Below are 27,425 nucleotides of genomic sequence, written 5' to 3' on the forward strand. Positions count from 1 at the left end.
TTATAACTTTGATCCTGAGAGACTGAAGGTCACCCAGTTGGGCAGTGAGCAGCCAGACATTATGTCAGCACTGCTTCCTGACCCTTCCCATATCCTGTTTCCTTCACCATGATAAAGACACCTGCATTCTGGAAAAAACTCTGCTTTTACAATCAGAATATTTGAGAAATCGGCATTTTCCCTATCTATTGCAAGCGTCATTAAAGTGCACAATCATGAATACTTTATTGTTCCTTGGTTTTCGGTTTGCAGCATTTTTCAGGGATTAGTGCAGAAACCCCAGGTTATTGCTCAGTCTGATCTTGCAAAGCTCTCAGAGTGTTTTTGGTGTGGAGGATCTGATGACCAGAGCAAATAGTTATGTTGGGTCCACCTATGCTTAGCGAATCTCTCTTCTGTAACTTACACCTCTTCAGCAATCCACATTCATGACTGAGAAGGACGATAGGATGCAGCCAGGCATGCCTGTAGGCTTGTGGGGAGTGGTATATCTGGGCTCTAGAAGTGGGAAAGTGGTCCACAGTCAGTGCAACAGACTCATCCATCAGATGTTTTGTTCACTCTAGAGTCCTTTGCAAATAATTACATCCTCTCCCAAGAAGAAACTAGGAGCTGACATCACCCACACATGAAAGAAAGTTAATGACAGTCATTTCCCCATTTTACTTGTAAATCACCATCCACAAATGGTTAAAGAAAATGTGCTGTTGAAGGGGCAGTGGTGTTTCCCTGTCTTTTCCTAGCAATCAGTACAGTTGGTTAGTGGAAAGTTTCTGTTTCCCTCTGACGTGTTGTCTTCTGTTGCACATAAGTGATGTTCTGTTTTTATCTTGAGGCTGATGTGCATGACCGTATTTGTTGCATAGTAACTGCAGCTGTCACAGATCAGGTCAAACTTACCAATGGGAGCAAGTTTATTGAGTGGTGAATATACCTTGTGGCATATTGGCTGATGGTGTCCGTTGGCCTTTTGATAAGTCACCACCTCAACTTGGTGATAAGTGTGTGTATGGGGCATTTTCAAATATTCAGAATACATCATATATGCAGTATTATCTCGGGAATTCTTGCAACAGCACTGTAAAGCAAGTCAGCTTTGTCATCCTCCTATTCCAGGTATGGGGAACTCAGCCCACTATCTCTTTTTCTTCTGAGCATGTCCTCATATTTCCTTTCTCTACTCCTAGTTCTCAGTCTGTGCATTCAAAACTTCAGACATGTACACTTCATCTTTTCAGATAATGTTGTTTTCATGCTGCATCTTTTCAGATCATATTGTTTCATTCATTCTTTCTCTCTCATCAGAAAACATTTCAAGTTATATTATATCTCAGCCTGACTTGCATGAAATTAGTTTCTGGAGTTGACTAAACAGAATGCTTTCTTTGCTTGCATTCTTTACAACAGGAGTAAAGAACCAAATGTTGGTGGACGACAACTCGCATTATCCCTCGCCATTGGCCATACTGGCTGGGACTGATAGGAGTTGGAGTCCAACAACATCTAGAGGACCATAGGTTCCTTGTCCCTACCTTCCAACTATTCCCTCACCTCCATGTTGTGTATTGAGGCTGAGTGGAGTGCAAACCAAGCTTGTTCCACGCAGTGTAACTGCCACTGTTGGTCATGCTTTTCATCATTGTGCACATCGTTTAGCACTGATGGTTGTCCAAATAGACCCCAACAGTTTTCCTAGTTTTTTTGGGGGGGGTATTTTAAAATGGTGTGGGGTTTTGTTAGTTTTCAAACCAAGATTTTCCCTGTGAGGTTCTCCCCTCTCCCACCCATCCCCCAGAGCAGGGATCCATTCCTACCCTCATCCATAAGCCCAGTTTGGAACCCAACTTGTCTACATGTGGGAATTATAATTACAGTTTTGTAGGAGTTTTAGGGATATGCACAGCTGGTTACATAGTGAACTACAGTTTTTCAAAAACTCTGAGGAATTTTAAGAGGTGGGCATTTCTAGTTCTCTTAGTTACTGTATATATGTGCTTGTGTATGTGGGGGCCTTTCTATATAGCAACATTTTGAAACTGCAGAGGCAGAGAATGGGTTTCTATGTGTTGCACAAATGCCTGTGTCTATTTCCTTCCTTATCCTAGGAAAGGATATCCTTTCCTAATATTCCTGTTACTCTTTAGGGTTCCCCACATTCATCCACTTCCAAGCAAAATATCTGAAATTCGTGGGGAAGGAATTGATTGGGATGAGAATGGGGCATGATTTCAAATGCAGAGTTTGGGAGCTCTTCACATAGTAATCTTCGAAAGACTTTGCATAACTAGTGTTGAAGTTAGTCTTTGCTGCACACTCTCCTCACTAATGAAAAAATTCTCATCTGTATCATCTGTGGTAACCATCAGTTATCAGTCATGCGATGTCCTCAGCCTACTGTGTTGTAGTTCAAAACCTTCACTAAGAAAAATTCTTGCTTGAAAGACTTTTTTGGTAATTGCAGTATCTAAATCCTCCACTAGGCCTATGATTCAAGAGAAGATTAGAGTCTTAGGAGAAGCTGGCCTGTCTGAAGCCAAGTTCTCTGAGACAGCTGAAGCCACAGATTACTTCTTCTGCAAGGTAACGTGTTAGCATTAATTTAATTCCTGAAGGCACTTAATTTTTCTCCCTTTTTCTTCTCAAGGTGTATGCAGTTTTGTTCAATCAAGTAGGGTGGGGAAGATGTAGTCCTCCAGATGTTGTTGGACTATCCCATCATCCCTGCGATTGGCCACTCTGGCTGGGTCTGAAGGGAGCTGAAGTCCAACAGCTTCTGGAGGGCCACAGATTCCCCACCTTTGCAATAAAGGAAGAAGAAAGCAATTATTCTGGCCTCTCCAAACATGGGTTATCATGTGCAGTTTCCCACTGGGGACAGTGGCCATACCTAGATTAATTGTACCTATTAGATGGTGTCACTGCAATGACTTCGATGGAGAAGCTCCATCCTTTACTTTTGAGAAGTCTTCTTGCTATTTCAGTGTGTCCAGTTTCTCTTTGCCACTCAAACAACAGGGAGAGGAAGATCGGCTGAGGGCCCTGTCTGCATGCAAATTATCTTGAGGACTGCCTTCATCTCTCTTAGTCTATTCTCTATTGACTAGCAGAGCTGTTTTGTTTGCCTGCTCCTTTATAACAAGAGTTTGACAAAGATTTCCCCCTTTAATTTAATAGCCGGACCCAAAGCAGCAGACCATCTTAAACCTTTTCCAGAGGACCTTCTCTGAGGATGCAGATGATGTGGACGAAGCCCTGCTGGTGGAAGCTGTCGATGCTTGTGAAGATTCTGGACCACAGACTCCATCAAGTGAAACAGAAGCAAGTCCATGCAAGAAACAGCGTATCGATGACTTTTTTTGCAGACAGTAATGTTGTAGAAAATGTTGCTTTTTATTATCTAAGGTTGTATTATTTAAGGTGGAAAAAATCAGTGTAAATTGTTTGATTGTTAAAATAAACGTAATATCTATTTTTAAGGTGGGCTAGCCTGTTTGCTGTTAGCTGTTACTCTTTATTGCTTCTCTGGCTAGGAAATCAAGAATCTGCATTTTGCGGCTATACCCCCAATCCAATAAAATCTGCAGTGATGCAGATGGGTTTTACTACTTGAATCTTTGCTGTATCTCTGCATTTAATGCCTCTCCACAGGATTCCTCGGGAGATGGAATATTCTCCTCATGCAGCAAATAAATCCCATTCTCCAAATTTAGATGCTTTCAACAATTCTATTCTTGTGGGACAGATTTAAATAATTAAGCAAGAAACAGTTAGAAAGAACTACAGGATGCCTTTTTGTGAGAAGGCCTGTAAAATTCTATGAGAAGAGGAAATTCTGGTTACATTTTCTGAAATAGAGTATTTGTGCAGTGGTGTCCAAAAAGGATGCATTCATCCATAGGTTATAACAAACTAGAAAAGGATATAAGAATTGCCATCGATTAGGGGTGAGGAACCTGTGGCTTTCCAGATGTGGCTAGATTGCAAGTTCCATCATCCCTGCCATTGACCATGCTGGTTCTGATGGGTGTTGGAGTTGAATAACATCTGGAAGGGCAGTTCTCCACCCTTGCCATAGATGGTAAGTAATTCCTTAAAAAAAACACCTTGGCAACTTTCAGCCTGCCATTGTCTGCATCAGGTTAAGAGAGTATACTTTACTCTTCCACCTACTTTCTGCCATTTACTAAACTTGATTTTACCCAGGCCCAGCAAGCCTTTTTCTACAGGCACCAAAGCACAAGTCCAGGCCACATCTTCATAGGGTATGAAATTCGTTCACACTTGGGGTCAGGATGCAGCTTCCACACTGGCCAATTTGTATAGTGAATCCATGTCCATTTCAGCCTTCCTGTATGACTTGATTAGTAAATAGGAAACTGCCTTATACAGAATCAGACCATTGGTCTAATAAATTTAGCTCACTATATTGTCTCCACTGACTTGAAAACAGCTCTCTAGTGATTGACAAGTTTCCTAGCACTACCTGGAGGTGGTGAAAACTAAACTGGGATCTTTCGCATGCAGCGTGTGTACTCTGTTGCCAGGTTACAGCCCTTTACCATTCATTTAATTGAGTCAGTTGCAGAACCAGCTTCCCTATAGAGACAGGACTCAATGGATCTATAAAATTGCTCTAACTTAAAGCGGCTGGATTGTGTTCAATTTTTTTCAGACAGTTTCATTTTGATTGAAAGAAACACAATTGCAAAACATTTTGAAATTTACTTACATTTAAATAACATAAAATAAATGTAAAAACCACATGGTGTGAGACCAAGATATTAGGACCTCTTCTCATATCTTTCTGCTCACAGCTAATTCTCTGAGGCCCAATTCCCTATCCCTCCCACACCTTCCACCATATGATGTTCTGTAGGCAGGACCTTTTTGGTAAATGATGTCTGAATTACGGAACTGCCTTCTAAAGGAGACTTCCTTGGCCCTTTCATTATGGTTTCAGGGTAAGGCTGTTGTTCTGGAAGGCATTTGGGATTATAGAAGCTAATTAATGGTTATTCTGCTTTTTTATTGCTCCTGATTTGTGTCTGTCCATGCATAGGTTTATGTATTTTGCTACCACCTTTCCACTCTAAAAAAAGAGTTCTCAAGTTGGCTAACATTTTTTTAAAAAATCCACAAATAAAACGATTTTAAATCAAGCAACAATGGGGAAAAGCAAAAAATTAAACAGATGCCATTTGCCAGGAGCAAAATAAAATGACACAAGTTAAACCAGATGACTTCAACCTACACCCAAGATCAAAAAAGGAGTAAAATTGTTCTTTGTAGGACAGTGAATAGTTCCTGATTCTTTGTGCTGCCAAAGTAAAGGCCCTTTACCATTTCCCACCATCTCTGCATCAGAGGGTGGCAGGATACCATCTTGCTAATCTCAGGATAGTATGGACATCATCCATTTAAGTATCTTAAACTGTTTAGGGCTATAATGGTGATAATCAACATAGCCTGACCACCGTTGTCCATGAACTTGGTAACCTTCAGGCTGGATTACTGTAACACACTCTATGTGGGGCTGCCCTTGAGGATGGTCTGGAAGCTGCAGCTGGAGCAAAATGTGGCGCTGAGACTGCTCACTGGGGCAGGGTATTGCCAACATGTCACCCTGCTGCTGAATGAATTGCACTGGCTACCTATTAGCTACCAGGCTAAGTTCAAGGTGCTGGTTTTGATCTACAAAGCCCTATACAGCTTGGGACTAGAATACCTGAAAGACGTCTCACCCCTTATATACCCAGTCGATCACTGCATTCTGCAGGTAAGGGCCTCCTTGCAGATACCATCGTATCAGGAGGTCCATTCCGCACAATTTAGGAAGCGGACTTTTAGTGTAGTGGCACCTACCCTTTGGAATTCCCTCTCCTTAAATATTAGCCAGGCGCTATCTCTGTTATCTTTTTGGCATCTACTGAAGACCTTCCTCTTTCAAGAAGCCTTTTAATTGGAGACCTTATCTCAGTCTGTGCCTGTGTTGGAATTACTTTTCAATGTGTTTGTCAAGCTTTGTTTGTTAAAAAAAGGTTTTTTTAAAGATGTTTTGTTTTAATATATTTTAAAGTCCGTTTTTATGATGTTTTAGAGTGTTTTTAGTGCTTTTGTTTGCTTAACGGGCTCCTACTGGGAGGAAGGGCGGGATATAAATCTAATAATAGACAAACAAATAATTGGCTCTTAGAATTGTGCTTGGAAATAGACTGGTACCCAGTGAAGTTGGTATAAAAGTGGAATGATAATTGTTTTGTTGTTTTTATGGTATATTTGTTTTGAAATAGTGTTAAGTCACTTGCAGACCTTCAGCTAACAAGCAACTAGCAAGTCTAATAATAACACTCCATAAATGTGGCTCTGGTTAGCATGATCACAGCTTTATTGTGTACCAACAGAAGTTTCCAGATGTTCTTTGAAGGCAGCTCCACATGGAGCTCATTACAGTAGTCCATTCTGTCTAGTCTGGCTGTGACAAATTTGTGTGTGTGGCTACATCTGCCATTTCCAGAAAAAAGTGCAGTTGGCGTACCAGCCTAAGCTGCCCAAAGGCATCCCTTTACATTGATCTTAAGCTGCCTTGTGGATCCTGCAAGGTATACATTTATATTACAAATGTATAGCATGTTGCATTTTTCTATTTAACTATTGTGGCAGTGTGGTGTAGTGGTTAAGGTGTTGGACTACAGCCTGGGAGACCAGGGTTCAAATCATGAAGCTTACTGGGTGACCGTGAGCCAGTCACTGCCTCTCAGCCTCAGAGGAAGGCAATGCTAAACCCCCTCTTACCATGAAAACCCTATTCATAGGGTCGCCCATAAGTCGGAATCGACTTGAAGGCAGTCCATTTCATTTTTCATTCCATCCATCATACATTTTTATTCTGACTTCCCCTTGCACAGTTTCTTATTTTGTATTATACTTGGGCTAGAATGCAAGATAAGCAGCAAAAAGGAGGTACTGCGCTGTAAGCACCATGATACGTGACGCTGTGTATTCTAAAGCAGCTTCCATGGACCAACGACGAAGACCGACCATAGAGTCGGAATACCTCCAGACAATTCTGGAGTGCAGACAATTCTGTTATCACTTCCTCGTCTCTATGGTTTCCTTCCTCTCCCGGTTGGGCAAGGTAGCTGACCTTGCGCTTGCGCAGTGAGCGCTTCCTTTTTCTTCTCTGCCTCCTGGAGGAGCAGCAAGATGGTGAGCGCAGGTCCTTTTATTTATACTCTGTTTTATCCGCTACCATCCTCTCCGGAGCTCACGTCTCCCTCACGGGCGCTGCCGGCAGGGGAAAATATGGAGGCAGACTATCCGGGCAGCCGAGTATTAGGAGCGTTTCTGGCTGGGTGCCTTGTCAGCGGAGGCGAGCACGGGCGGCTGTGCCCTCTTGAGGCTCCGGCCTGATAAAGCCGGCTTGGAGGAGGATTGCGCGCTGCCTGTGAATTGGAGCGGGGGGAGGGAAGATGATGAGCGCTTTGGGGGCCGAGATGGCGGTGGGCTCTTATTTGTCTTCTGCCGCGAGGCCTCGCTTGACTTGTAGGTGCGGCCAACTTGGGAGGATTTTCCTCCTCCGCCAATTGAAATTAAAACGATGGAATGTTTTACTTGTCTAATTAAGAGAAGTACATAGTTTTTTACGTTTGTTTTAGCGTTTGTTGCAAGAGGTGGGTTATCGCTGACCTTAGGGAACTTTTTAAAACCTTGTAGAAACTATATATTGCTCTCTAGTTATCTGTGATCAAAGCTTAACCGGTTCTTTAAACCAATCTTTGTCAATCCTTCGTTAGTTGTTCCGCTCCTTCCCCGTTTCTACTATGTCGGTTGTCCCCTTTCCAAGATTCAAGAGCGCTTAACTAAATTGTATGAATAGTTAGGACAAATTACTGATGTGTCTTTCTCTAAGCTAAGATAAAGATATATTTGAAATGCCTATGCTTCAGATGGAATTTTCATTACCGTGTGGGGCTCCCCAGCCTGTGATCTTAATTTTAGAATAAAAAGATGCCATATGCATCACATTCACTCTGTGTGTCACTTGGCTTGAAAAAATCCATTTGTCTTGTAGCAGTTAAGAACCTTGTGGATTTTTTTGGAAGGAGGGAGGTTCTGTAGTTGCATTGGGAGTATGGGGGTTTGGGCAGCCGAGTATAGTCTTGTCTTCTGTTTCCATTATTGCTTTAGGTCAGGCGTAGGAAATCTGTGGCCCTCCAGATGCTGTTGGACTCAGATCAGCCCCAGCCAACATTGCCAGTGGTCAATATCTGGAGGGCCCAAGGTTCCTCATCGCAACTATAGGGCATCCGGTTGTGGGGGATTGCCTTGTCTAAATAGGGGATGGAGTTTTTCTGCTACTTGTACTGAAAGGATCTCGGTGAGAGTACTATTTGTAGTTTCATGCATAGTGCATTATTGAACTTGACCTGAGGAGACCTCAAACTGTAAAGCTGGGTGGCCTCTGCCCACTGCTATCTGTCAGCAGAGCTTGTGAGGATAAAATGGGAAAACCCCATGCTCTGAGGTCCTTGAAAAAAGAGCAGAATGCAAATATGGTTGACTAGGGACCAGACCCTCATTCTTTGTATAGTGCCATATATATATATGGATGAGTTGTTGTTGTTAATAATAATAGGCAAAAATTAATTAAAACAGAGGCAGTTGATTTGAAGAACATCTCCCCTTACCCCTAAGTATTTCCTTCTGTAGTTACTTTGCAAGTAAGATAATCTTGCAGAGCATAGCTGACTGAAGCAGTCCAACGCACGGTGGGTTTCGTGTCCATCACTGTTAGGATGATACACCAAAAAGTGAATGTATTGAAACTGGTGGTATAGAGCCTATTAGGCAATCTACCTAGTCTTGCTAACTGTGTTAGTTCACTACTTGTGAGAAGTTGGTAATCATGACTGTGTTGGAGCACTGGAAATAAATGGTTTTATGCTGGAATCTGTTTTCCCTTGAGTAAACCCATTGAGTTCCATGGGTTTTCTGAGTAAACATGCATAAGATCTACATGTGTTTAGTTCCTTATCTGTTGTAGTATAGTTGCTTGTAACTTTCCCAGAACTGAAAAATTAATATGCTTTGTCTTATGGTGCTAGGCCAAGCGCACCAAGAAGGTTGGGATCGTGGGTAAATATGGTACCCGTTATGGAGCTTCCCTGAGGAAAATGGTGAAGAAAATTGAAATTAGCCAGCATGCTAAGTATACCTGCTCCTTCTGTGGCAAGGTAAGAGCCTCCTTTTGTTGCTGCGCATCTCCCCTGAACCTGTGGTGTGCCTAAGCAGGGATTGCCTCTTTGGCTTCAGGTTTTAGGCATCCATGAGCAAGAACAGTTATGCCTTGCACTTGGAAGTTGTGGGATTGGGGTGATGGTGTGATAAGTCAGTCCTTGAGTTTATGCTGAGATTTTCATAAATGTGTTATCTATGTTAGCACAGGACACTATTGAAAACTTTAATTTTTCCAGTGAGGTATATACAGTAGGGCTCCACTCATATGGCAGGTTACTTTCCAGGCACCTGTGGAAAAGCGAAACCCGCCAGAAAGTGGGACATAGTGTGCGATCAGCTGTACAGTACAGCTGATTGCACGTTACAGCTGATCGCGAGCTACAGCTGACAGCGCTTTGCCCCTGAAGCTCCCCGCGCTATAGCTGATCACTGTACCAAGTACACCCATGCTAGTTAAGAGACCACACCAGAACTAGTCTTTGAAGTCCTGTGCTTTATGTGGTGTTGTGAAATGTGCCTCCATGGTTCCAGAAGCAGTGTGTTGTAATGATATTTAAATTGTGAATAAACACGTGCAGATAAGGTGTTACCAATTTTGTATTTACTACATAACTAAGATATTCTTTTGTTGGATTTTTACTGCTGTAGGGAACAGAGGAAAATATTTAAAATGACCCCAGTCCATTGCTTCTAATTTCATTGTTTCAAAATCGTATGGTTAAAAATCAAGTTTTCTTTTTCCTCTTGAGCTAACTGGGTCAAGTATATTAGTGTTTTGTATTTTTCATGTAGCTATCTCAATCTGAAGAACACTTACTTGCTTTTCTAAATGTTGGTTCAACGAGATCATTTCTGCCTTGTTTATGTGGGCTTCATAATTTGTCCTTACTAATTCAAGTTCAGAAAGGCAAGAGGCTCTTACCTTTCTGAGCTGTGATTATTGTGGCCATCTTGTTCCCAAAGAAAGAGATACAAGATGGGAAAGGTGTCATTTGTTAGACCAGTATTCTGTGATGTAAGATAGTTGCACAGTTACTAAGGTGATTGGCCCCTGCTTGATTTATCTCTCTTCCTGCCACCATGGCTGGTTCTTCCTTTGCCCAAGACATAAATCAGCATTAAGTGATCTTTATATATAATGTGATATAACTTACTGGACTTGGCAGCATTGGGCATATTAGTTTTAGATGATTAAATTTCTTAAACACCTATTTCTAAAAAAGAGTTGAAATATTTTCTTATAAAGTATAAGAGAATTAAAACAAGACAACAATACCAAACAATAAAACACAACAATAATATTATATATAATAATATAATAGCACTACTTCAGCAGACAAAGCATTGGGGATAATCAACTTAAAAAGGCATAAAAGTAACAATCATACCCATTCAAATGACTGGGAGTAGAGTGGGTATGAGGAATCTGGCCCTCCAGATGTAGGATTTTGACAAAGTCAATGCCAGGCAGATCTCACTGGGAAGAGAATTCCACAGAAGGGGGGGTTACTACTGAAACACCCCTTTCCTTTGTCACCACCCTCCAAACCTCCCTCTGAGGGGATACCCAGAGAAGGGCCTCAGAAGTTGACCGAAGGGGTTGGGCAGGTTCATAGCAGGACAGTTGTTCAGTCAAATATTGAGATCCTGAGCAGTGTAGGACTTAATAGGTTAGAACTACCACTTTGAATTGAGCCTAGAAATGTATAGGCAGCTGGGCCAGAATAGTTATATGATCCAACTTGGTCCTTGTTACCAATCTGGCCACTGCATTCTGCTGTAGCTGCTGTTTAAGGTAGACTGATGTAAGAGCATTGCAGTTACCTAACCTATAGGTTACCAGAATGTAGACGCTGAGGCGAGTTTATCCGGTTATCAACTAGGGGCATAGCTGGGCCACCAGCCAGAGCTGATAGAAAGCACTCTGTGCCACTGAGACCATTTGTGCCTCAGGGTGACTGTATTGGATTGGGGAGGACCACCAAGCTATGGACCTTTTCCATCGGGGAGTGCAGAACAGCTTGAGCACCACTTGTCTAGTCAGAGGAGTTGCCCATTAAGAGTTCTGTCTTGTGCTTCACTACATTGTCCCCCAACCAATCCATTATTGAAGCCAAGCGCTGATTCAGGACATCCACAGCCTTACCTGCTGAAGATGAAAAAGAGAATAGAGCTGCATGGCATCAGGGTACTGATGACAGCACACTCCAAAATTCCAAATGACTCCACTCAGCCATTTAATTTTTTTAAAATTCATACTAGATGTGTTATATGTCCAATGCTGAGATACATGTTGATGAAGTTGTGTAGTATGATGAATGTTCTTTAGGAAGTAAATAGCTTTTGCGTTTTCCTTACAGACCAAAATGAAAAGGAAAGCTGTGGGTATCTGGCACTGTGGCTCTTGTATGAAAACAGTAGCTGGTGGTGCCTGGACATACAAGTAAGAAAAATTCTATCAGTACAGAGTTGAGGGATGTGTGTGCGCTTGAGGGAATGTTCTGTTTTCATCTATGCTGGGTAGAGTCTTCCTGTGAGGTAAACATGCAGTTGAGATGTGCAGCTGGATTTTCTATGATTTGGAATGCTGATGGGAAGAAAATTGGAAAGAGCCCTACTGAATCAGATCAAAGGCCCATCTAGTCCAGCATTCTGTTCTCACAGCAGCTGACATGAATGCAGTAGTGCGCTGCTGCCCATGATCCCCTGTAACTGGAATTCAGAGGCATACTTGCTCTGATATACCTGGTAGTACATAGCTGTTGTGACTAATAGCCATTGATAGCCTTCTCCATGAATTTGTAAAGCTGTTCATGATTATATGCTGAATATTTTCTCCCCAGCTGCATAATGATCAATAATAGCAGTCTGTGGAAGTGAAAGGGAAGGTAGAAATTATTTCAATGGACCACACACCCTCTAAAAGCTATATGTGACATTAACAATGTGATTAGCAATCATGTTGTAGGTGTTTAAAAATGTAACACTAGGCACAAAGGGTTGCATACTTAAGTAGGGGCTAGACTTAGCTTTAAAGATATGCATGCATTGAACGTTTTGTATTTGCTTCAGGAAGAGTGTTTTTACATTTCCCCCGTATGCTGTGGTCCCAATGGACAGTCTCCTTCCCCAAAATGCTGCTGCTTCCAGGGTAAAACAATTCTTGTTGGGATCTAGACACAGGTGACTTTGACCTCTTCTCTCTCCTGGCTGAAGCAAAAACAAGACATGTTGCATGGATTTCTTTAACATTTCATTTAGCTTGGCTCCTGGTCAATTCTAAAAAAAAATTAAAAGCTTCTACATAAACTGCTAATTGTTTGTCCCATTTGATATAATAGTGATATTTTTGTTTTTTCCCAGCACCACTTCAGCAGTGACAGTGAAATCTGCTATTAGGAGACTGAAGGAGTTAAAAGACCAGTAGAAGCATATTTTTGCTCCATTGTTAACCTTCTTCCAGTGTCTCAGTTCATGTCATGATTGTCAATTAAAGGTGGTTGTGAACCTTGAAGCCTATTTTTTTGTAAAAACAGTTCCATCAGGCAGGGTACCTCCTTGATCTTGCTTTGTATAAAATCTGTATTTGTTTCTGTAATAGTAGCAATAGTGTGCTACATGTGTGGATTCCAAATCAGTTCAAACTGAAATAGAACATAGGCATATTTGCCAAATAAATGTGGAAGAAATAACATCCCAATAAAAGAATAACAATCTTAAAAAATGCGTAATGAAGTACTTGTAAGTTATGCTAATTTCAGTGGAAGAGTTAAATACATAATTCTCCCATTGAAATCTATCACTTAACTGATAGTGCTGCTAATATGCAATCTGTATTTGTAAATCTTTAAACCAAAGGTTTCTTCTAAATGAAGCAAAAGTTGTAGCTAAGAAATAGTTGTAGAATTCTATTATCAGGAAATGGAACAATCCTAATGGACTAGGGCAGAAGGGGGGGAGGGTTGTGCACTTATTTAGCTGCACCAGCTCCAGGCTGCCACAGCACTGGGGCTCAAATCTTCCCTTTCTCCTGGAGATGGGCTACTTCTGGATCCAGTGGATCTATCACCGGCCTTGCTCTGTCCCTCAAAAGCTCTGTTTTTGGGGCCTTATGTTGTCAGTGGTAATTGGTGTTCACTGCACTTTTGGTGGGCATACCAGGGGCCTCTGTGCTGGCAGAGGAACACCTCTGCCAAATTCTAATCCTCACTAGCAGTTCAAATTGGGAATTAGGGTTGCTCTACCAGCACATTACACACTTCTCTTTCTGCTACTATGAGGGAAGAAGGCAGCTCAGCATGCAGCGACTGGTGGCAGTGGAGTAGTATCGATGTTGGAGACTGCAAAAACTCTCAAAAACATTTGATTCCCATAGCAAATAGCTATGACCTCTCACATGTATCCTGCCCTCTGCCTCACCTTTTCCAGCTTTCTCTGCATAGATTAGATTTCTAATCTTTGCCAAGTTTAGTAAGGTACAAAGTATATTAAATAAATCAGGGCAAACTCTGCGCAGCCCATATTTCTATCTACTTACTGCCTCCATCTGGTTCTGAGCGCTAGGGGTGCTATATTCTGCATTTCGTCAGGGAAGGTAACCCAAGAAAAAGTAGGTTTACTCTACCTTTTTTCCTGCAGTGGATGGGTTGCTCCTCCACCTGTCACACAAGGTAGGACCAATCAGATTTGAACATGTGGTGGGCTGAGTGGGAGAGTAGCCTCTCTTTCAGGACCTTCAGAGCTCTGGCAGCTTTTATATAACCAGCAGGGTTTTTTTGGGGGGGGGGGGTAGGTGCTGAATATTTCAAATTACCCATTTCTGTCCTCTTCAGTTTCCTGGGCAGGGAGGGTTGACCATGAACACCACACTTGTGAAGTTTCCTTTTCCAGGGAAGGGAAGTCAGGCCATCAATAGACAATGAAAGGGGCTTAGGCAGGCACAAACCTGCATGGAATCCAGAGCCCAGGGAGCGAAGTGAACCCACTCTATGGTGTACTATCTTCTCAGAGTCAAAGTGCACCAGTGGGCAGTGGAATTCCCCACTTTTTTTCCTGAAGTCACTAGACTAGCAGGATCAAAATGTTTTTCTAAATGCTGCCTCTTTATCTCCAAAGCCCGGAAAGACCAGGGGAGTGTTTCCAAAGGCAACAGCAGATCAGCCTGTTGACTCCCCTAGAGAGGGCCACAGTTTAATAAATAATTACCTCAGCAGCTCAGATGGAGTTCAAAAGTTTTTTCAAGGGCAACAGCAAAGAGCCCGTGTTAGTTCTAAAAAGATATGCGTCAAATAATTATTAGAATTACCTTAATGAGTGCATGAGGAGTTTGAAAGGATGGCCCTGTAGCTACCCTAGTGGATAAAATGAAAAGATGAGTTCAGATCTCACGAGGTGTCACCCTTGGACCTCTAATTTTTTATCAAGGTTCAATTTCATTGGCTCAAGGAACTCCTGAACCATGCACCTCCATAGGGCTTAGTTTAGGGGTTTCCAAACTGTGATCATTGAGTTTCAGTGAGGTGGTCTGTGGCATGGCTGTAAATACAACTGGAACTCATACAGCATTTAGCATGGCATATTACAATTGCTACAACAGGCAAAAGGTTCATTAAGAGGTCAACCAAGATCCTTGGTGACTTTGAAAGTAGTCCAAGGGGGGGAAAGTATGGGAACCATTGGCTCCGTTTTTTGTTTACAGTTTGTGTAAGTTAGCTAAGGCGTCTGATGCAAACTTGGGGTTACTGGTTTTTTGCCTCCATCTGGGATGTCCAGTAACGAAGCGTGTATAATGATGAGGCTAATTTGCTTTTACTAGAGGCTTTGAAGCTATTTTACTAGAATAAAGGACAAGAAGAGAATTCTCTTAATTAAGAGCAGGGTGGCTGTCACCTGAGTTTAAAGGATCTCTGAGCTAGGGATCCTTGTCAAACTGAAATGACCTCAGCATTCTCCACTGAGATTTACAGGTCTTTTAAGTCTGGATCCCACACTCATACATAAGGTGAAATCTATGTTTTACAAGACCCAGGAGATAGTCTTACTGTCATTTTTTCTAGCTCCCAAGGTAGATATCTGCAACTTGACCATCTCCACATCTGTCAGGCATAACAAGCTGAATAAGTTTGATTCTGCCAAGGAGGGTGCTTCAGCAGCTGGTGCCCAGGGTATGACGTTCTCACAGCAGGATCCCAGCCTATCTGGGTACTGCTGTTGTATATCTCATTCATGAATCCCCTCTGTTGCAGGAAAATAAAAAGTTTATTTTCTGGGATCTAACCCACCCTAGCTGTATAACCACTACAGGGCGAGATAAGGCTTTAGATGAGAAAGTTTGGGGGTCTGGGTGGTAGCCTTGCTCTAGGAGTCAACTTTATCATGCCTTCCTATCTTTTCTATTTCAGTTGGTATTTTTCTGATTGCCATATTTTCTGCCAAAATAAAATATTTGCATAATTTGGTGAGGATGTTTTGGCACAAATTACATGTAGTCCTGTCACTGTGCACACAGTAGAGATACATCAATAATTAGTTTGGGAGGACCAAATTAGAAGCATGCTTTGAGCACATTGAATTTTTATGGAGAACACATGCATCTCTTTTCTGCTGGGTTGCTGCGATACTCTAGCTTCAATTTTGCAAATGGCCTCACGTGGGAGCTACAGTTCCACTAATTCCTCCCCGCCCCTTTCTGGGTACAGTTATATTTGATCTTGCCTTTTTATCTTATAACTGAGCTGCGATAACTTTCTTCAAACATACTCAGCTCTCTGCACTTTAGTAGTCCTTAGCCCTGGGGTTGGAAGCTTCTGGGAAAGATGCTAAAGAGGATCAAAGTGTTTTTCGTCTGTAACCTTAGGTTGGTTGGTTTGTTTTTTAATTGTGGAAAGCTGTATAGGGCTTCCACAGAACCTTTGACTATACAGACAAGTCACTTGCAGGTTATACAGTGATATTTTAATGTTTACCATGAACTGCAACCTCCCTCATTTTATTTACCTTTCTGCATTTTTGTGATGCAGTTTCAAATGCATGCATCTAGACTGGATCTTTTCTAGGCCAATACTACTTGTATTTGGATTGCTGGACTTGCGTTTTGGGGCCAGAGCTGCTTCTGAGCCTTGAGCAAAGCTCTTGTTTCCTCCACACTTCTTGTAAACAAAGATTACATAGACAAACATTTACTGCTTTCTCTTTCAAAGGAAATTTACCTTCTAAGACTGCCTCTGACAGTCCTGGGGGGGGGGGAGTGTGAAAGCATGTCAACCACAGAGTAAGTGTACTGTCCTACATGTACTAGCTTCTCAAAGTGTGTACCTGGGAACGAAAAAACATGCCCCATTTAAGTGAATATTTAGGATTGTGCAGATATTTATACAAGCCACATAAAAATTGGTCATGAATATCATATCCCCCTCTATTCTGAGCAGACAAATAGGATCAAAACTGAGGATGGGTAGTGGCGCCTAATGAGATCTGCATTTGTAATTTTATCATTAAGACAGCCAACGGGGAGGATGCTGATGTTCTTCCACTGGGCTGTACATGTTAAATTAAACTGTAGGACAACACAAATTTTGTTTGGCATCCCATTTAATTTATTCCAACTTTCTCACAATTTAGCAATCAGAACAAAATAGAAAAAGGAAGCATTGTAATTTCTAAACAGAAGTACAAATTTCAGCTGAGAGCTGATGACTGTGATGTTTAAATTCTTCTTTGATTGATGTCCACAGAAAAGAGCACCATTTCACCCCCTTACAATTACTAGATGCTGCAGTATGGATTCTGGTTGGCTCTGGGGGGAAAACAGCAACCCAGATCTTGGATGTATTTTGATTTCCCCAAAGGTTATAAAACCACCACAGTTCTAGGTTTGTACTTAGGAAGAATCTAGAACTAAAAGTTCCCCATCAAGGCACTAATACTAATGTTTTTGGGTGCAAAATTGATTGGAAATGGAAAAGTATAATGAGAATTGTTTTGCTGAGGAGGTGGGGGATCCCAAAAACATAACACCAGTTTATGTTTGATACGGCTGTAGAGGCAAAAATTGCCTGATATGATAAAGGTATTCTCATCACCACATGAGCGATCCTCATATCCATTAACTATTGCAGCAGGTTAGAATGTGCCACCTTTTATCCAAATGGTCTAATTGTATGGTCACTGGACAGTGTCCACTACTAGAAGGTCTCCAATGCACTTGGGATCTGCTTCCATCATAACTACTTGCATCAATTGCCTTTTTTCTGTACTTCTCACAGAGCAGGTACCCTTATTCCAAAAACACTTATCTAGCATTCTGCCACACCTATTTTTTTAACCCCAGCAGACTTCTCAATGGCTGCTCACGTGTTTGCCATAACATTTAAATCTCACTTCATTTCTTCCAGCTTATGTCTGCCTTGGGGAAAAAAAATCAAACTAAAGGTTAACCCCCACAAGCCCTTTCTCTTAGGACAGGTGTGTGTATATTTATATCCGAGGTGGTAAGTCTTTATGATCTTAATTTACCACCTCATTTTCACACGGGGGGTTGGGAAAAGTGGGTAAAACCACCTCCAGCTACTAATTGGCACAAAGTTTTTCAAGAGGCTACTCTTCCAAAATGACAACCATGACAAGGAAACCACTCCACTTGTGAAAATGTGGTGGTAAAATGACTAGCCCAGGCCTGATGAGGACTTTACTACTTCAGAACCCCAAACACTTATCCTCCTGCTGTCCATTTACTTATGTCATTTACGGAAAAGGAGGAAACCATGCTTGCTTGGGTTTTTCTCACGTACTGTATTTCAAAAAACAGAAACACCCAACCTCCAGTGATTACACTAAGTATATGAACCTAGCAATTGTCCTGTAAATATAAATTGGTGTATATATAATACAAGAAAAACTTGTCATTCATGCAGCTGCTAAGTCAGCTTTCAGCATTTGCATGATGTACACAAAAACAAAATCAAGAGTTTGTGAAACAGTATCGGTGAAGCATAATCCATTCTTGGGAACTGCATATTCAACCCACATCTCTCCCAGCTCCCAGATATTATTTATTAATCTATGCATGTGTGTATGTATATGCATATGTGTGTGTGTGTGTGTGTGTGCATAATCTTGTCAGTCTGCATTACAGGGGGTTTATAGCGCACTATATATATAGTATAGTTTACATAATGCATGGCTCATTTCTGTCCTATGCAAAAGGAGGAAGGGACATTGGCAGCAGCTTAAATGTGGGTTTTAAATGGGTTTTTGCTTCTTGGGTAGGGGACAGAATTCTAAGGCTCTTCCCCAAATATCTGACCCCTCTCCTCCTTTTGATGTTAACTTGTGTTATACGTAATCTGGAAAAGAGTAACCCACTGGCATTAAACTTTTTCTGTATATTAGTGTTTCTGAGGATTAGGTCCATATACAGGCTGAATGCGATACAAAGTCTTATCTAAAAGAGCTTAATGTTGCCCAATGGCTCATGGGATTAAATTGTTAATGAATAAATCTCCAGTTCATGGTTTTAAGGACTTAATGTGGGGGGAGAGGTTTGCACTTGTATGTGCAATGCCTTGTGGGACATGCTGGTGCCAGGGAGTCACTCCCTCCCATCCTATGACTTCCAAGAAGTGAAAGCAGCAATCCAGCTGAAGAGGTCCTGGGGAAGGATTCCCCTTACCTCCTCACATATGCTACAACCCACATCATAACCAAATGGGACCAACGGGCAGGTTGTCAGGGCTGTGTGTAGCAGGCAACATGCAGTATTTACAATCTTTGGTCTTTGGTGCGTGTGTAGGGGGGGAGGGAAGGGGCTGGGGCAAAGATTCTCTCTGACAGCATGTTCACCCTGGGTCTTTGGAGAGGCCTGGGTAAGAAGTTCTACAGCCAAGAGGGCAGTCTAACTCCCTCTAACATGAGCTCTGTTCCCTGCTTGTTTGTAGCAAGGCTATTAAGTGATCTAACAAAAGCGCTAGCTCTCAGGCAAAAAAGACTAAGAAACCAGTTTCCACCTCCACCACATGCCCCTTTGTAATTCTTCCCCAACAAGGGTTTAAAGGCAAGCAACTGAGAGGCACATGAAGCCCACCAAAAACTGGGATCTTCTGCAGTACAAGAAAAAGATAAAAAAAACAAGATGCTTTGAAACCTATGTAAAATCCAGCACTGAGACTAGGCCAAGCTGCCTGCCAGTGCGTGAGAACACGTCCATCTACTGCACATGCAGGGAAAGTGCTCCCTGGGCCTCTTGCTCATTCTCATGGTAGAAGAGATGGCATTCAGGATCTCCACGGATGGTGGGTGCCCCCTGGATGATTTTTCCAGTGTTAGGATTAACACACCAGCATTCTCCTCGCTGGCCATTCACCGACATCTTACACTACAGACAGAGAGGGGAAAGGGAAGGAAGAAGAAAATGCAATTGACTAGGCAGACTCTACATGACAGTACATGGAAAACACACTGCTTCGCTTTCATTATTCAGCCACTGGGTAGGGAAAGCTACATCAAGCTACATATAGCGGGCAGGAGGTGTTGCAAGTACTCAAAAGGAAACCACTGCTTGCAACTGTTGCACGCAGCATTTAGAACACAAAACTAAAGTGTTGATGTTTCCTTAGCACACCATTATGCATCAATCAAAATACACGGCCACCTCTCCCTTGTTTTTAAAAAAGGAACCATCATCATACTAAGAGAAATGTCTGTGAAGGTGCCAATGTTCTAATTTTATAGAGTAGGGGTTTTCTCATACCTGGGGCAAATGGTACATAGGAACAGGTGCACAAATATGACATGCTTCTTCTCTCTCTCTCCCCCCCCACCCCATTTTACTTCTGGAGCAGCAGATTTCACTTGTAGTAAGATCCGTAATCTTCAGGGATCATGCAGAGCTCACAGATTTCACCACATGTAAGGTTTAAATTAGCTCTTATAAGCAGCAACTACAATCCCAGTGGTCAACAGAAGAGGAACAAATGTGGTAAAAGGGGGAGCAAGGGGGAGCTCCACAGAAGTGGTAGGAAAGAGTGATCTATAATGGAAAAACTCCACCAACAGTATATTCTGGCAAAGATCACTGTTTTTACCTACTACTATGCATCAACTATAACGTGACAATAGTGTGCAGTCATGTCATTAGTATCCCACTTTCAAAGAAAATTCAGCAGTGAGTATTTAGCAGCAGAGTCAATGCATAAGTAAAAAGGCTGAGGCCACTGAAAGATCTCATAGCAGTCAAATGAGCAAGGCAACCCTCCATGAGCATCTATACTCCCAGGAGTGTGCAATTACTGGTTATGTAATACTAATGTAAGCAACCAAGCTATGGGCAACCCTTTTTTCTCTCTCTTTGCAGCAGGCACATACATAAAGGGCAATGGCTGTACAGGTCCAAACTCTGTATGTACCTGCCTGCAGCACTGAGATGACAGAAAATGCTGGTGCAAGACAAGGCAGTGCGTAGAGCAGGCTTCACTCAGCACAGCTAAATCCCTGTAGGGAACTAATCCATTTACGGGGGATTAGCCACAGCTGTGGGGTGTGGGCCTTCTAAGGCAATTAGAACCTTGGGGGAATCAGGGTTGCCTCTTTCATCCCCCCAAGGAGAAAAGTTGCATCAAAGCAGCCACACCCTGCCTTTATGCTCACACCCAGCATGTCCAGCAGCGGAGTTGCTAAGAAAAGCGAATTATGCCAGCATAAGGATACATCTTCCTAGTAAATTTTTAGAGAATGGCAGGTGCTACCACTACAGGACAGCTGAAGGGGCCAGAAGAAAACTCCATGATCCTAAAAGATGTTGCTGCCCTTCTGCCTTGATGCTTGGGTCAGCTGGCCAACTTTTTTCTCCCTTGGGGCTTGATCCACCTAGCCTTGTTGTTGTGCACTAGGTTTCTGTTTTCTGTTTGCAGACTTAAAAATCAGGGTGCCCTTTGACAATAAATGGAATCTCTCTGATGCCCTTGGGAGCATTTTCTTTCTTAGAATTGGTGTATTGCTTTTCTCCAACCAGACAATCAAATGTGCGGTGTACATGTCATCTGCTAAAGTGGAAGCACAGCTCCTGCCCGCTGACCAGAAGAGTCTCATTTCCTTCAGAAGATCACCATGGTGGTCATATTCACATCCCCACGTGATTAAAGAGACTCACTGCCACAATGCTTCCTGGGAACTGCTGTACATCCTCACATTCTGTATGGTTTTTCCCACTATGGACTTCAACCAAGATGACCACTAAATTTTTATTTTATTCCTGCTCATGAGTGGATACAGAACAATGTTTACAGACAAAATATGCTTGTTGGTCAGTGGCTGTTGGCTTTTTCCTACTGCACGAGCACAACCACTCAAAGGGACAGCAAGGACCCAGCATTGGCATGAATGCACAACAAGGGCTGTTAAAAGAAAACACCCAAACACACCACACATCCATAATTCAGAGTGTTCCTGAATTTTATGATGGGAAAGGTACATTTCCCCCCTGAATTAAAATGTTATTCTTATAGCCGAAAAGGTGTACTTTCCAGCATGTGCAACAGCAAGTATGACCCTACCTCAGGGGTTAGATCTGGGCATGCTTCCTAATTAGAAGCAGCAAGCCCAAAGCAGTGAAATACAGAGACACAGTGTGGGCAGGCTCCTATCAAGGCACCTGATCCAATCACCTAATACAGAGAACCAGCAGAATTACTGGTCGCCCAGCAGAGGCTGACTAGAAGTCAAGACCAGAGCAGTGGGTACAGGAGCCTTTAGTTAATTACAGAATCTTATTTATTTCTTGCAGCATGTAGATAGCACTCGTATGACACACCAGTATTCCCCAGCACACAGTTTTGGAATTGCAGCTTTGCAGCTTGCCATATACATGTTGGTAGACAGTCCTTTCTGCCTTAACACCTATGACTACTTAAGGGAGACTAGCAGATGTATCTTGAGCAGACTTATTTGGCCTTTCTGTATTCCAGGTATAGTACATCCTCGGGGTGCCTAAGAATGGTTGGAGAAAAGCAGACAATTTCTGCCACTTGGTAAACAAACAGGAAGACTGGGCAGTTCTCTCCCCATTAGGATTTCCCTGTGAACTCTGATAGTTTGGGTAGCCAATGTAGTGCCATCCAGATGATGTTGGACTGCAGCTCCCATTAGCCTTAGCCAGCATTGCCAATGGTCATGTATGACAGTTGTGATACCTGGGGAGCAACATGTTGGCTGCTCCTGCTCTAGAGAGTATCTAGCTAGACACAACCAGATGGCCCCTTGGCCGCATTCCAAAAGGACACTCATACGGTCTTCAAGCCTGCCAAGAGTACTGAACTGTCCATGCTGATCCTTGTTCAGCTATGCTGATCTGCAGGAACCAGAACTGGCTGAACCACCCCACATACCTGGATCAGCACTCTTGCTCCCTCAAATTACACTTGTCTGAAGGAGCCCCTAAGCTCCCTCCTCACTTGCCTGTTTGAGATTGTAAAGGCCTTGCTTGTCACAGTTCGGGATATTCAGGGAATAGAGGTGCTCTAATGGACCACGCTCATCTGGCAGGCGCATGGTTGAGATGCGTTCCAAGACCTGATCCAATTCCTGCTGGCAGGGGGTCTGAAAAGGCCAAGAAAGCAAAAGAGAAATAAATTAGGATACCAGGATCCAGTGAACAAAACAGAGACAACAACTGCTTTCACCTTTTAACACATGTGGGGTAAAAGTCAAGGGATCCCTCTGTCACAAAGCAAGAATACAAGCTGCTCGCACAGTTCTTGCTTAATGTAGCTTTGCAGATTCTGCCCAACAACATTCTCACTTCCCTCCTGTGCAAAAACAAACAAACAAAAACCCCTCCTGACTTCTTACCCCAAAGCATCTGAAAAGGTGTCCTAGCACACCTCACTTTACCTACAGTCACAATGTCTCAAGGTGTTGAATGTTTTTCAGAAAAAGATCCACCTGGCGATTTGCCTAAGACCCAGAGACACAACATGATTAGCATATATGCAGCTCACTATACGCAGTATCAAATGGTTTGAAATACTGGCTTGCATCATCTTTGATTAATGGATTTGAAAACAAACCTGTGCATGGGATAATGAAATGAGATTTCTTTGTCTTCTAAATATACTTCTTTAGACAGGTCTGGGCTGGGAAGAAACTACTGAAAGCTCTTTGCAAATATTTGTGCTTTAGGGCTGTTTTCTGTCATTTCTTTCTTAATCTTAGAAGGGGGTTAGTTACATGCTCAATTTCCATGGAGATCCCCCCTCCCCCCCAAGTAAAGTTGCAAACTAAGTTGATCAAATTCAGCCTCTTGTTAGGGGCACTTTGACTGATGGCTTTAAAACTAAGTTCCAAAACTGGACAGAAATCTACCCCCTCTAATTCATCAAAGACTACCAATGAGGGAGCGCTAACATTATGGGGTTAAAAAGACGGGTGGTTTTTTTTAATGAAATCCACAAAACCTCAGCTTTCACTAATTGTATACAAATCATGGCCTCGTTGTGTTCTTCTAAAAACAGTAGCTAAGAGATCAGTCACAAAAGGTAAGGAGGCCAGGACTCTCCCGCAGTGATTCAAGCACTATACTGAGCAGCAGCTGGTGTGAAAAGAGGCAGAAAGCCCATAGCTTCATATAAAATGCCTATGTTTTGGCTGTACTACAGAGAATATGCCTCCAGTTTTGGACACCACAGTTTAAGAAGGATGCAGACAAACTGGGACAGGTTCAGAGAAGGACAACAAGGATGATCAGGGGACTGAAAACAAAGCTGTATGAGGAGAGACTGAAAGAACTGGACACGTTTAGCCTTGAGAACACTGAGGGGAGAATATGACAGCCCTCCTCAAGTACTTGAAAGGTAGACCAGGATCTCTTCTCGATCATCCTAAAGTGCAGGACACGGAATAATCAAGTTACAGGAAGCCACATTTTGGCTAACATCAGAAAAAAATTCCTAACTGTTCGAGCAGTACAACAATGGAGCCAATTACCTAGGGAGGTGGAGGGCTCTCCAACGCTGGAGGCATTCAAGAGGCAGCTGGACAGCCACCTGTCGGGTATGCTTTAACATGGATTCCTGCATTGAGCAGGGGGTTGGACCAGATGGCCTTATAGGCCCCTTCCAACTCTACGATTCTATGATTCTATGATACCATTGGTGCTGTTAATCCATGAATCACCTGTATACATTATGAAGGACTAAAATAGTTATTAAAATCACAGTGGTGCATGTGAATATGGTGCCCTTCAAACATTACAGCGCCAAGTAGGATGTATCCATAGTAGAGAACCTTCTATGATGCTCTGTGATTTTTTTTTCTTTAAAGAGTTTTAATTAGAAAATATTCAACAGAGAAACTAGTAACATACAATTCCAATAAGATATAAATACGCATACAAACTAATATAAATTATACATAAAAAGTCAATATAAACAAAACATATGCTTAACTTATTTATTGATTTAAAATAAAACACTGACCCAAAAAAATAATAAAAAATAGAACAAAAACAAAAGAGATAAAGAGGAGAAAAGAGAAGAAATAGTATGAACTATTGTTACAGTGTTCCTAATAGTATCTGTGGCTCCACCCTGTATTTTATTAGACTAGAACATAACAAAAGGAGACCATCTCTCAATAAAAAAATTATCCAGTTTGCATCTCTCTCTCATTCTATGTTAGTCAGTTTCACCATTGAGATATTCTGTCATGATTTTGTAATCCAGTTGTCCAATTTTGGGGGATTTATCTCTTACCAATACTGAGCAATTGCCGTGTAACGTTTTTAATGCTTGCAACCACATGGGGATGGCTGATCATATATGGCTGCAGGCCTTTAAATGGTAAGCAGCACATGGGGTGAACCCTTGATAAAGCACCTCCCACAGCACTCCCGTAAAGTTTTTAAAAGGGCAGCATTGTACTCTAGGGTTTTTGTGATCAAACTACACAAATAATACAACACCATTGTGTGGCAGCTGTGAAAAAGTCAAATTCCATGCAAGGGATCATTAGGAAAGATTTTGAAAATAAAATTGACAATATCATCATGCAGTTATACAAATCTATGGTGTGATCACCCTTGGAATACTGTGTACTGTTCTGGTTGCCTCATCTCAAAATATATATTGTAGAGTTGGAAAAGGTTCAAGAAAAGGGCAACCAAGATGATCAAGTGGATGGAGCGACTCCCGTATGAGGAAAGGTCGCAACATTTTGAGGCTTTTTAGTTTAGAGAAAAGGTGAGTAAGAGGTGACATAGTAGAACAGCCTTTCCCAACCAGTGTGCCTCCAGATGTTGTTGGACTACAACTCCCATCAGCCTCAGCCAGCATTGCCAATGGTCAGGAAAGATGGGAATTGTGGCCCAACAACACCTGGAGGCACACTGGTTGGGAAAGGCTGTAGTAGAAGTATACAAAATTATGCATAGCATGGAGAGAGTGGATAGAGAGACATTTTTCTCTGTCTCGTAACACTAGAATTCATGAACATCCAATGAAGCTGAATGCTGGAAGATTCAGAACAGATTAAAAAACATTTTCTTCACACTGCACAGTTAAGCTATGGAACTCATTCCCACAGGAGGCAGTGATAGCCATCAACTTTGACAGCTTTAAAAGAGGATTAGACAAATTCATGGAAGATAACGGTATCAAAGTCTACCAGCCACGCTGGCTATGCTCTGCCTCCACAGTTAGAAGCAGTATGCTTCTGAATATCAGTCGCTGGAAGCCACAGGAGTGGGAAGTGTGCTCTTGTGCTCAGGTCCTGCTTGCAGGCTTCCCATAGGCATCTGGTTGACCACTGTGAGAACAGGATGTTGGATTAGATGGGCCATTGGCTCTTCTTGTGTTCATGGAATTTGGTATTTGCCACAGAGTTCAGCATCCTGAGATTTCTCAACTTTTGTTTTCTTTAGAATAATAAAAAAGCATGCTCCTGACTCTGAAGGCTGCACAAAAATAGGCCTGGAAGTGGTTGGGCAATGACTGATGAAATCAAAGGAAGAGGGGGCTGAAAAGAATTTCCAGTGGTTACAAAGCAGACTTTCAGCCCCGTGCGTAACTCTTTGCTCCTCCCCATGGCAAGTGGCAGTCATAGAATCAAAGCTGCAGAAAAAGAAAATGCATGCAGCATGTCCCTCTTCTGCTTCAGTGAGACACAGATTGCAGAATTCAGCTCTTCTTGGCATAGATGTTACATAAGTCTTGATTTATTGTTCTGGCAGTCAATAAACAATCATTGAGAGACTGATCTCCACTGATGGTACCTTCTAATTCCCAGTGGTATCTGGTCATGCATTGGTATTTGATCCTCCTCACCCACCAGGGCGCTCTTAGGGTTACAATTTTCACATGGCAGGCAGTTGCTGCCTCAGATGCAATGTTTGAAACTACCTAGGACACAGAATGCCATCATCATACTGAGAGACTCCATAATGCCATGAACGGTCCTGAGACCAGGAAACACACAATGCGATGGTTGAGGTCTACATAGTACATGGCTGAAAATGCTACAGCCTAGATAGAGATCCAGTCTTACAGCACACGCTCAGATGTGTTCAATGAGGCTTACCCCCTAATACTCCAGCCTTCTTGAAATCTATGGCAGATTCTGTTCTGGAGAACAAGGTGGACTAGGAATCTTTCAAGATCCCCTGAGGATTATTTGCCAGTTCTTTTTCCTATTCTGGTGACTGGGTGGCTTAGACTCCACACTATCCCATAAGTTATAATCAAAGCTATGTGTCTTATCTGATCTGGCCACCAGCATTCCTTTTCCCGTCTCTTTTGATTTGTAAGAATGCAAATGCCACCCACAAGCCAACAGCATGCCAGGTCCCTAATGCACACACAGAGCCCGCAACTGCTTTGAAGAGACTCTAAAAACCAGTTTTAACACTCAAGTCCACTAGTTTCTGTTCTAGAAAGCATCCTGAATACCTTTCAGCCACTCAAACTCTCCCTGGAACCAGGCCCGCCAGGAAAGAGTGAAGCCAACTAGACCAGGGTGTGTGTGTGGCAATTAAAAGGATGGAGTGGGAGAAAGGAAAGCCCCAGCAGCAGCAAGTCTGCTCTGGGGGCATCCTGGAGTAGTGACTGTAGGAACTGCAAGTAATGGGTATCAATTCCACCTGACAAGTGGGGGATGAGGATCAAAAGCTGAATTAGAAAAGCTATTGATAGGAATTATCCCTG

The 27,425-nt window shown here is 42.4% G+C and overlaps 3 protein-coding genes across 8 annotated transcripts in view; 2 read left to right on the top strand and 1 right to left on the bottom strand.

The window, feature by feature from the left end:
- Nucleotides 1-3,705, top strand: part of SMARCAL1 (SWI/SNF related, matrix associated, actin dependent regulator of chromatin, subfamily a like 1) — a 61,686-nt gene extending 57,981 nt beyond the window's left edge. For all 5 annotated transcript variants that reach the window (XM_061609230.1, XM_061609229.1, XM_061609231.1 and 2 more), the window contains 2 exons: nucleotides 2,481-2,580; nucleotides 3,175-3,705. In XM_061609230.1, coding sequence (XP_061465214.1) covers nucleotides 2,481-2,580; nucleotides 3,175-3,369 — 295 coding nt within the window. In that variant the 3' untranslated portion in view covers nucleotides 3,370-3,705. The remainder of the gene's footprint in view (nucleotides 1-2,480; nucleotides 2,581-3,174) is intronic.
- Nucleotides 3,706-7,100: 3,395 nt separating this feature from the next.
- RPL37A (ribosomal protein L37a) lies at nucleotides 7,101-12,751 on the top strand. The gene is made up of 4 exons (XM_061609228.1): nucleotides 7,101-7,206; nucleotides 9,105-9,233; nucleotides 11,598-11,680; nucleotides 12,601-12,751. Exons 1-4 carry the CDS (start codon nucleotides 7,204-7,206, stop codon nucleotides 12,662-12,664), a joined length of 279 nt encoding a protein of 92 aa, XP_061465212.1. The 5' UTR covers nucleotides 7,101-7,203; the 3' UTR covers nucleotides 12,665-12,751.
- A 4,058-nt stretch (nucleotides 12,752-16,809) lies between these two features.
- Nucleotides 16,810-27,425, bottom strand: part of IGFBP2 (insulin like growth factor binding protein 2) — a 96,065-nt gene continuing 85,449 nt past the window's right edge. For both annotated transcript variants that reach the window (XM_061609227.1, XM_061609226.1), the window contains exons 3-4: nucleotides 22,687-22,827; nucleotides 16,810-19,609 (exon numbers count right to left, since the gene is read on the bottom strand). In XM_061609227.1, coding sequence (XP_061465211.1) covers nucleotides 19,442-19,609; nucleotides 22,687-22,827 — 309 coding nt within the window. In that variant the 3' untranslated portion in view covers nucleotides 16,810-19,441. The remainder of the gene's footprint in view (nucleotides 19,610-22,686; nucleotides 22,828-27,425) is intronic.

The sequence above is a fragment of the Rhineura floridana genome, chromosome 2 (assembly GCF_030035675.1).
Source record: "Rhineura floridana isolate rRhiFlo1 chromosome 2, rRhiFlo1.hap2, whole genome shotgun sequence".
NCBI lineage: Eukaryota > Metazoa > Chordata > Lepidosauria > Squamata > Rhineuridae > Rhineura > Rhineura floridana.

Excerpts from the sequence above, each read along its gene's own strand:
- RPL37A (XM_061609228.1), top strand. Across the intron at positions 9,234-11,597 it reads CCTGCTCCTTCTGTGGCAAG|ACCAAAATGAAAAGGAAAGC; the intron begins GTAAGAGCCTCC and ends TTTTCCTTACAG. Across the intron at positions 11,681-12,600 it reads GGTGGTGCCTGGACATACAA|CACCACTTCAGCAGTGACAG; the intron begins GTAAGAAAAATT and ends GTTTTTTCCCAG.